This window comes from Vombatus ursinus, unplaced genomic scaffold (genome assembly GCF_900497805.2).
Source record: "Vombatus ursinus unplaced genomic scaffold, bare-nosed wombat genome assembly UNPS02014808.1, whole genome shotgun sequence".
NCBI lineage: Eukaryota > Metazoa > Chordata > Mammalia > Diprotodontia > Vombatidae > Vombatus > Vombatus ursinus.
In genome coordinates, this window is record NW_020954586.1 from 2,915,471 (window position 1) to 2,925,984 (window position 10,514).

Here is a 10,514-nt window from a genome sequence, read left to right on the forward strand (position 1 = left end):
CTGTGTGTCTCTGTGTTTCTCTGTCTCTGTCTCTCTCTGTCTCTGTGGTGTGTGCCTCTCTTACATGCATGTGCACATGTGTACACACAGATACACACACACACACAGAGTTAGTGGCAGCATCAAGCCTCCTGACTCATTCTACCCCTTGGTGCTCCCTCCATAACAGCCTTCTCATGTCCTCACTCACACAGGGATCTCTTCTGCCTTGTTATCGTGGGGTTTGAGTCCTTGGCTGTCCAGATGAATCCGCTCAACTGCAGTACTGTGACGAGTGACTTCTCCCAGAAGGTCACCATTCTGTACCTGTCCATCATCCTGGTCTTGGGGACTGTCCTCAACGCCCTGGCCCTGTGGGTGTTCTGGTGCCGGATGAGGAGGTGGACGGAGACGCGGGTGTACATGGCCAACCTGGCCATGGCAGACTGCTGCTTGCTCCTGAGCATCCCCATGGTCTTGTACACGACAGTCAGGGACCACTCGGAGGACTTGCTCTGCACAGTGTCCCAGAGCATTTACCTCATCAATGGTTACATGAGCATGTACGTCATCACCGCCATCGCTGTGGATCGCTTCGCTGCCATCCAGTATCCTCTGCGGGCCAGGATGTGGCGCTCCCCCCGGCAGGCTGCTGGGACCTGTGCTCTCCTCTGGCTGCTGGTCATCTGCCTGGTTTCTCTACCTGCTGTCTGGAAGCGAGATGGCCAGAACTTCTGCTTCGGGAATAGCCAGACTCGGGGCTCCTCGGTCATCGTTTTCTCCTTGCTCCTGTTCGTCATCCCTCTTGTGGTCCTTGTTTTCTGTTCCGTGCGGATCCTCCAGAATCTGGTCAGGAAAAAGGCACAGGCGCAAGCCCAGGACAGGAGGCTGATCCACAAAGCCCTCTGCGTGGTTTCAGCTAATCTGGTCATCTTCCTGGTCTGCTTCCTCCCCCAGCATGTGGCTCTATTGGCCAAGCTCATGACTGAGTATGTGGAGCCCCCCTGCTCTGTGGTTCAGCACGTGGTCATTTCTGTCAGGGTGGCCTCCCGCCTTGCCAATGCCAACTGCTGCTTGGACGCCTTAGGCTATTACTTTGTGGCCCAGGAGTTCCAGGAAGAAGTAGGGGTGTTCTTAGGCATGCCCAAGTTCCTCCAGAGTCAGACTCGAGGCAGCCCAGGCACTGACCTCCCAGGCATCCCTAAGGGAGGAAAAGTGGAGGCAGCCTCAGAGAGTTCCCCAGCATTGCGTTCCAGTTAAGGGCACACGAGGAAATTTTCAGAATTTGGCATAAAAGGACTATCTCTGCTTACCACCCGATTCCCTAAGGGCAGGGCCCTCAAGATAGAACCCAGCTCATTGAGGCCAGGCCCTCCCTTCACGGGGTCCCCTCAGCCAGTGGTGACATCTTAGAGGCTTGTCCAGGATGTGAGGGGTGGCGTTCCCACCCCCTTAGTGCTTAATCCCTTTTGGGGAGCTGTACACACATTTGGGACTCATCTTAGGTTGTTCCACTTCTTTCTGAACTAGGTTGCTTGTTCTAGTGTGGGGTGAACTCAGACACCCTTTTTGGAATAGCCCATGTCTAGTGGAAAGAGTCTGGCCCTGGGAGCAGGAGAAAGCTAGGTTTGGCTCTTCCTCCGACACTTCCTAGCTGTGCGGCATTGGGCAAATTACTTCCCTTTTTGAGGCCACAGCTTGCTCATCAGGAAAACAGGAGGGCTGGACTTAAGAATCTCCGAGGTCCTTCCCAGCTCTGGTGCTCCAGAATTCTGAGAGATTCTGTGACAGAATGCTTTGCTCTCCCCAGGGTCTATTTTAAATATAGCCTGGAGAGTAATGTGGAATCCAAATGAACAGGGCTGTGAGCTACCATGGACAGAGCCTTGAGTTTAGGCTGTTTTATCTGTGTGACATTCAGCAAACCACCTGACTCCTCTGGGATTAGGTTTCCTGATCTGTACAAGGAGAAGGGTTTGGACCAGATGACCACTAAATCTATTATTCTATGAAGTGTTGATGGCTGGATCAGTCTTTACTGGCAAAGCAGGAGTCTTGGGTGGGGGCAGGGAGAGAAGAGAGAGGGGAAATCCTCTGTTCCTCTTCTGAGAATCACTGTGAATTGGGAAAGTTTATCTAATTGGCCTGGCCAAGACATTGGGAATTATGTAATAATATGGACAATCCGAACTGAGATTTCCGCAAAGCATTACAGACATCCCCTTGTCTGATCCTCACAGTGGCCCTGGGGAGGAGGTGCTATCATTATCCTCATTTTACAGATGAAGAAGCTGAGGTCCATGGAGGTCTAGTGACTTGCCCAGGGCCATACATCTAGGAAGTGTCAAAGGCAGGCGCCAAACGCAGGTCGGTTAAGTAAGCCTAACTGAGATGCCGAGTGTCTGAGGGCGCGCTCGAGCTGGTCTGTTCTGTCTGAATGGGAGATTCCTCCAGCAGACCCCTATGAAGGCATAAGACAACTCAGGTCCAGGGGAGAAACCTCTCCGCTGGGCCTCTGAAGCACACAAGGATAGAAACAGGGATTAGAACTAGGATTTGTCACTGGTATCGAGAACTTCCAGGTGAGAAAGCTCCCTCCACCAACGCAGGTCAGACTTTTCTTCACCTTACAGTCTCCGACGGATGCCTGGCCAAGAAGCTGGTGAGTGACTTGCCCAGTCAGTACATGTCAGAGGCAGCCTAAAATTTCCTCAGTGGATCCCAGTAAAATGTAGGGTGTTCCAAATGGCAGTCTGAATTCAGCCCATGCTAGAACAAGCAGCCTCGTTGGGGCTCCCAAAAAGAGACTAAGCAAGTACTTGGTTGGTATTAGAAATACACCTGCACATCCTGGACAAGCCTCCAGGTTATCACCAATAGCCCGGGGGAAACCATCAAGAGAGGGGTGGGCTCATATGGACTGGACTGCATCCTGTCCTTAGACGGTCAGCTTCTCTCTTTGCCTCTACCCTGCCTGGATCCCTCTAGGGAGATCTCTAAAAACTGATCTTCTGGATAGCTCATGTCTAAAGTCTACCCAAAATGAGGATAAGAAACTCCCTTCTAGAAAAGGGACTTGGTGTACAATGTGGGCATCATGCATAGAACAGCTGTTTGTTTCCTGTACCACAAAAACTGTATAAGATGCAAAGGACTCACAAGGGTGAATAAATACAGGAAACATATAACATTATGCCCAGAAACTCAATCTTCTTGAGATTCCTGAATCAATATTTTGCATTTATCTTAGACCTATACTGTCTGAAGTTTAGGCTGTCTTAGCTGTATGACGTGCAGCAATTCCCTTGACTTCTTTAGGCCTCAGTTTACTCATCTGTAAAAGGAGAATGGATTGGTTTAGATAACCTACGAAGTCCTCTTTTTTAAAAAAAATTATTTTTTATTTTTTATTTTTAGGCAATTGGGGTTAAGTGACTTACCCAGAGTCACACAGCTAGTAAGTGTCAAGTGTTTGGTCTGAGGCCGGATTTGAACTCAGGTCCTCCTGACTTCAGGGCCAGTGCTCTATCCACTGTGCCACCTAGCTGCCCCAAAATCATTCACAGCTGATCATTGCACAATATTGCTTTTACTTTGCACACAGTACTTTTCATTTTGCATCAGCTCATGTAAGTCTTTCTAGGTTTTTCTGAGAGCATCCTGCTCACCATTTCTTTCTTCTTTTTTTTTTTTAAGGCAATTGGAGTGAAGTAACTTGCCCAGGGTCACACATCTAGTAAGTATCTGAGGCCAGATTTGAACTCAGGTCCTCCTGACTACTGGGCTGGTGCTCTATCCACTGCACCATCTAGCTGCCCCATAAAGTCCTCTTTTGAAAAGCTTATCTGTCAAATTTATGGATAAGGGAAGAATTTTGGACTAAAGAAGATATAGAGAGCATTACAAAATGTAAAATAGATAATTTTGATTATATAAAATGAAAGGATTTTTTCACAAACAAAGCCATGCAACCAAAATTATAAGGAAAGCAGAAAAGTGGGGGAAATTTTTCAACAAGGATCTCTGATAAGGGCCTCATTTCCCAAATATGTAGAGAACTGAGTCAAATTTATGAAAATGCAAATCATCCCCCAATTGCTAAATGATTAAAGGAAGTGAACAGGCAGTTTGCAGACAGAGAAATCAAAGCTATCTATAGTAATATGAAAAATGCTCTAAATCACTATTGATCAGAAAAATGCAAATTAAAACAACTCTGAGGTACCACCTCACACCTATCAGAATGGCTAATGGGACAAAAAAGGAAAATGTTGGATGTTGGAGAGGATATGGGAAAACTTGGATGCTAATGCATTATTGGCGGAGTTGTGAACTGATCCAGCCATTCTGTAGAGCAATTTGGAGCTATGCACAAAGGGCTATGAAACTGTGTATATCTCTTGATCCAACAACATCACTGCTAGGTCTACATCCTAAAGACAACCAAAAAAGGAAAAAGTACCTATTTGTAGCAGCTCTTTTTGTGGTGGCTAAGAATTGGAAATCGAAGGGCTGCACATCAATTGGGAAATAGCTAAACAATCTGTGGTATATTATTGCGATGGAATATTACTGTGCTATAAGAAATGACAAGCAGTGTGATTTCAGAAATACCTGGAAAGACTTACATGAACTGATGCATGATGAAGTGAACAGAACCAGGACAACATTGTACACAGTAACAGCAACATTGTTCAATGAAGAATTGTGAATGACTTAGCTATTCTCGGCAATACAATGACCCAGGATAATCCCAAAGGACTCATGAGGAAGCATCCTATCCACCTCCACAAAAAGAACTGATATTGATTGAATACAGACTGAATCATGCTAGTTTTCACTTTCATTTTTTTCTTTTATTTGAGTCTTCTTGTAAAAAATAACTAATACAGAAATGTTTTACATTATTGCAAAAAAATAAAAAAATTAAGTCTTCTTTTGGTTCTAAATCTTTTATCCTATGAAGTTTTGATGGGGGATTTTTAGGAATTGCTGGTAGGGCTATTTGGGGGAAAGAGGCTTAGTGAGGGTGGAGGGAAAGAGAGGGAATCCTCCCTCGATCTCCTGATCAGCCAGGACCGTGGCTGACTTTAGTCCTTTAGGCAGAGGAGGATCCCAATGGTGATGGGCTTTGAAAATTGTGCTGTTACAGAAATCTCCTCCCTTTGGTCAGTAGATGCCCAAATCCCAAATTCAGAAACTCAGAATATGTGAGGTAACAATTAAAGCCAAAGGCAGCCACTTCTCAGGATCGTTAATTACTGACGTGTGCCCAGAAAAGGAAATAAAAAGGCAGAAAAAAGGCACCAGAAATTGAGAACTCTAGGAACTTCTAGCCCCGGGCTGCGGATTAGCACTTGCTTCCCATGGCCATGTGCTTCTGCTGGTCTTCCCCACCTTACCTTCCTCTGTCAGGAACTGCAAGGAAGAGAGGGTACTTGAGAAGTGTCCAAAAGAGATGGAAGGAGCTGTTTCTGCTCAGATCTATTAGAGGCTACAGAGGGGAAGGTGCTTCCAAAAAGTCTGGTTTATTAACCCAGTCAACTAATCATCATAAGATTACTCCAGCCACCAGGAACCCATCAAGGGAGCTCACAGTGTCCTCTCAACTGGTGCATGTGCCTTGCCAAGAGGACAAAAGAGCATGGACAGCTCCATGGAAGATGCTGTAAGCCAACAAAGGCTCACACACTGTACTCTCAAGTGGATTGTGGAACTCCCACAACCTATGCAAGGCTCCATCCCACACTGAGAAAAGTGCGACCAAGCAACATAGAGCAGTGGTCTTGGATTCAGAGGGACCTGAGTTCAAATCCTTCCACTTCCATTTACTACCTCGTGTGGCCTTTCTGAGCTTTCTATTTCCTTACTTATAAAATGAGGTGATTGGGCTAGATGACCTCTAAGACCCCTTTCAGATCTATGATCCTATAAAGTTTTGACAGAAATATTTTCAAGCATCAGGGACAGAGGGAACGTGATAGAAAATCACTCAGGGAATTGGGGGTCTTCCCTCTTTCCTCCTCCACTGTGATTTTGGATGGTTAGCTCAGTGTGGCAGAACCACTTTTTTTTTTCTTGCCTTGTCACCAGAGGTCGCCAGAATATCAACCTGTGAGGTCACAGGACCTGAGTCTGAATATTTGCTCTGCTGATCTTACCTATGCAATCCTGGGCAAGGTAGCTCACCTCCAAGGTGTCACTGTCTTCATCTGTAAGATGGAAGGGGTGGGCTGCATGACCTCTGAGGTCCCTTCCGTCTCTAGACCTATGATTCAATCAGCAAGCATTTATTAAGCCCTTGTTGCATGCCAGGCCCTGGGGATACAAGGACAAAAACGAACCATCTCCTCCCCTTGAGAAACTAATCTATTGGGCGAGGTGACCTGCCCGCATATAAGCACATGCAGAATAAATGCAAACAACTTATTTTATAATAAATGATCATTGAATTGCCTAGGTTCTTGCCTCTGGCCACATCTGGTCACAGGCAGCAGAGGGCGTCTGATCTGTCAGGGAGGGCTGGTCCAAACCTTGAAGACCACAGACCAAATTTACAAGATCAATCATCACATACTCTCCTCCATTCCTGCAGCCTGACTGAGGGCTTCTCCTCCCTGGCTCTGACAGTTTGATAAACAGCCAGGCTCTGTCACTCAGCAGGGGCCCTTCTGCCTTTCCTGTCACCAGGAGCGAGTACCCGGATCGCTGGTGGAAGTAACAGCAAGAGACGCTTCTCTGAGGCTTTTCTGTCACGCATCTGCCAGGTCACCAATGATCTCACAGCCAACACAGAGGAAGCCACTCCCACCAGCCCTTGCAGGAGCCAAGAGCCCAGGCTTTGGCAATAAGCTGGTGGCCCATTTTCTTCTGGCTCCAGTCATTGCTGAGGGTCCAGTTACCTGTGTGAGAACAGCTGTCCTCTGAATCATCCCCTTCACCTCCTGACCGGTGGCCCTCCCTCCCTCAGGACTCCCATAGTCAAACCCTTGGTGAGTTAATACCTGCTTTCTCATGGTTTGGGTACTGCACGAATTCCCCAAAGGGAAAGTGGGCAGAGGGGAGGGCAGTAAAGAGAGTCCATGGGAGCAGCTAGGTGGCGCAGTGGATAGAGCACCGGCCCTGAAGTCAGGAGGACCTGAGTTCAAATCCGGCCTCAGACCAAACATGATACTTACTAGCTGTGTGACCCTAGACAAGTCACTTAACCCCAGTTGCCTAAAAAAAAAAAAAAGAGAGAGAGAGAAAGAGAGAGAGAGAGTCTGCTATTGCTTTTCCTAATTTTAGTTGGAGGTAAAGTGGAAGGAGTACAGGAAGCAGAAGATGTGGTACGTGGGCCTCTAGCCAGGTCACACAGTCAGTGGAATGTAGATTTAGAGCCCCCTCACTCTGCTCCCTACCTCCAAGGGCTCATCTTGTCTCTCAGACTCTGAAGTTAGGATCTTCTTTCGCTAAATGGCAGAAGCATACCTGCCCATCCTCCTTCCTTTCCTTTCAGGGAAAAGGAGCACCTGAGAAAGCTAGGATGGGACAGAATTTAAGAGAGACTCTGAAATGTCTTCAGAGTTAGAAGCTATTAACCAGTCTCCAGTATATGGAGTCAGAAGCCCTGGGTTCTAATCCTGTTTCTGCCACTCGGTATCTGTGTAACCCTGGATAAGTCACTTAGCTGGCTCTCTTTCTGAATGGGGAAAGAGTGCCAGATGTGAGCCCAAGCTTCTCAACTGGAAGCATTCCTGGGATCATTGAGATATTTTAGTCCTCTACCTGAGACTGTCTAAGGCTCAGGGGGTGGGGACCAGGAAGGAGGGAGACAAAGGTAGGAGAAACAGGATCCAGAGAGAAGGTGCTTGGGAAGGAGAGGAGGAGGGAGCTTTTAAGTGTTTTTCCATTCAGCCTTTCAATGGTGTTCAGATTGAAACGGTCCTGGAAAAGACTGCTGCGTTGCTATTATTCTTGGACTATTCTGTGAACTATTGTGAGGTGAATAAGATGACTGCCATCATGATTATTTTTCTTATTACAATGAATGATGGAGCTTTTCTCTCACTGGATAGGTTTCTGCATGAATGAATGTGTCTAACAGCTGCAACTTGGCACTCAGCTCCCCAGGAGAGGCGTACATCTACATGAGTTTTTATGGCTTCCTCTTCATCGTTGGGCTCATTCTCAACATTCTGGCCCTGTGGGTCTTTTGCTGTCGGATGAGGAAGTGGACAGAGACGCAGGTGTACATGGTCAACCTGGCTGTGGCGGACAGCGGCCTGATCCTGCTCTTCCCCATTGTCATTTACTTCACGTGCACCAGCTGCCTTGAGGATCTCTCTTGCCAAGTGCCCCAAGCAATCTATCTTGTCAATGCATACATGAGCATCAGTATCCCCATGGCTATTGGGGTAGACCGCTATGTAGCCATCAAGTTCCCACTGAAGGCCAAGGTTCTTCGAACCCCAGGCCGGGCAGCCATCGTCTGCGCCCTCCTCTGGGCTGTGGTCACTAGCATGTTGGCTTTTCGTGTCATATGGCAGATCCAAGACGGCGCCTTCTGCTTTTGGAGGAAGCCGGAGATGCATATCTCAGTGGTAGTCTTCTCTCTGCTGGGCTTTTTTGTCCCACTAGGGATCCTGGTCTTCTGCACATTCCAGATTGTGTACAGCCTATTGAAGGTTCAGAGAAGAGAGATATCTGAGGTGAGACAGATCCGGAAGAGTGTGTCCATGGTGTTGGCCAGCCTGCTCGTGTTTGTCATTTGTTTCTTACCCTTGCACATAACCATCCTGCTGAACTTCTTCCTGGGATCTAATGACAGAATCAGAAGGGTCTTCAAAATATTCAACTTTATTGCCCACACCAACTGCTGCCTGGACGCCATCTGCTACTACTTTGTGGCCAAGGAGTTCCAGGAGGTGACTCCTTTCTTCTGCCTCTGGCGCAGACAACCCAGACCCATGGCTCCTGAAGCCAAGAAGACTTGCACAACCCTAAAGTAACCTGAGGTTCAGCATCCCCAAGCCCAGCGATGATATTGATTGGCTTCCATCTTGGGGCGGCTCCCAAGGCTCCCAAAATCATTTCTCCTGAGCTTATTTTGCTCCCACACAGAGTTAGCTCAGAAATCTTAGAATAAGCCCCAATATAACTCCTCTTCCCTCTCTATCAATTTGGAAACCCCAAACTCTTAACTTTGGCATTGTTAAAAGGAGGGACAATTCTAAGGCTGGCACTGCTCAGAAATTCCCCTTTCTGTCTAAAAGGATGGATTCTAGAACTTGGGAACCCGGAACTCTAGCTGCATGGGTGAGATTTCAAGTAATTCTTGTGTCCTCTGCTCCAGAGTAGCCATCAGGGGCTGTAGGGGCTGACTGGCAGGTGATGAGTGATGGGTCAGAATAGCTTCTGCATAAAGACTCTTTGTGCTTAGCTTTGCTGTTAGCTGATTAGTCTGCAGAAAAGGGGGAAAGAGCATTAGGACAGACCCCGCAAATGGGCCCTTTAATTACAGACCCAGAACTGAGGGGCGGCTCTCACCTGCAATAGTCTGGAGCTGACCCTCTCATGCCCACGTTTCACTGAGTTCTTCCTGCCCTCCTACCCTGTCGCTGCCTTAGCCACCGTCCCCTCCCTTGTCTCTAGAGTCAGGCTGTCCTGATCAGTGAGAGCTCACTATGTCTAGTCAACTCCCGCCACTTCACTGACATCTTCCTGGTACAGCATTGCACAAATACCCTGGCCCTGCCCCTTCCCAACTCTTGCTGTGGGACAGTAATTAAATCAACACTATTGTCTCCTCCAAAAAGGGCATGTCAGTTGACTATCCTATGTCACCTTTCCAGGCTTTTTTATAATTATGTCCCCAGTGATTAACACAGTGGTTGGCACATAGTAAATGCTTAGTAAATACTTTTGGTACATTCATTCATTCATTCACTCATTCATTCATCTCTCCTGGTCCTGACATTCTTTGTTATAAGATCCTCTAATATTCCAACCCAGACAGGCTGTGCTCTTTGTTCTAAAGTAATCAATCAACAAGTATTTCTTACACACCAACTCTGTGCTTGGCACTGGGCTAGGACAGAGAATGAAGCACATTATCTCCACAGTCCTTGTATGGCCCCTCCTAACTCAGAAGATCTGTGTTCTAGGTTTCTTTCAGCTCTGACACTGTATGATCTCCCTTCTATCTGGGGCATTCTATCTATAAATGGGAGGGCTTCTAGGAAAAAACCAATGTCGGAGCTGAATGAGACTTAGAACATAAAACATCTGGGACTGGAGACACAGACCATAGAACAAGGACTGTAGGAGGTAATGTGCTTCGTTCGTTGTCTTTGTTCCTCCCCCACCCCCACCCCCAGTGCCAGGAACATAGTAGGTACTTTATAAAAAAATTTTTAACTGATTGACTGACTTCGACCACAGAACGCAGCCTGGCTGGGTTGGAATAGTAGAGCATAGAGGGACCTTAGAATATCAAAGACCTTAGAACATAAGACAGAATCTCAGAACTGGAGGGAACTTGAAGGCTTATCTAG

At 47.2% G+C, this 10,514-nt stretch overlaps 2 protein-coding genes across 2 annotated transcripts in view; both read left to right on the forward strand.

Moving 5' to 3' along the window:
- Positions 1 to 3,402, forward strand: part of LOC114052604 (G-protein coupled receptor 35-like) — a 16,058-nt gene extending 12,656 nt beyond the window's left edge. The window contains exon 3 of the mRNA XM_027875275.1: positions 195 to 3,402. Within this exon, the coding sequence (XP_027731076.1) occupies positions 195 to 1,239 (1,045 nt within the window). The 3' untranslated portion in view covers positions 1,240 to 3,402. The remainder of the gene's footprint in view (positions 1 to 194) is intronic.
- A 3,394-nt stretch (positions 3,403 to 6,796) lies between these two features.
- On the forward strand, positions 6,797 to 9,879 carry LOC114052625 (G-protein coupled receptor 35-like). The gene is made up of 2 exons (XM_027875320.1): positions 6,797 to 6,971; positions 8,037 to 9,879. Exon 2 carries the CDS (start codon positions 8,049 to 8,051, stop codon positions 8,967 to 8,969), a length of 921 nt encoding a protein of 306 aa, XP_027731121.1. The 5' UTR covers positions 6,797 to 6,971; positions 8,037 to 8,048; the 3' UTR covers positions 8,970 to 9,879.
- Positions 9,880 to 10,514: the final 635 nt, after the last annotated feature.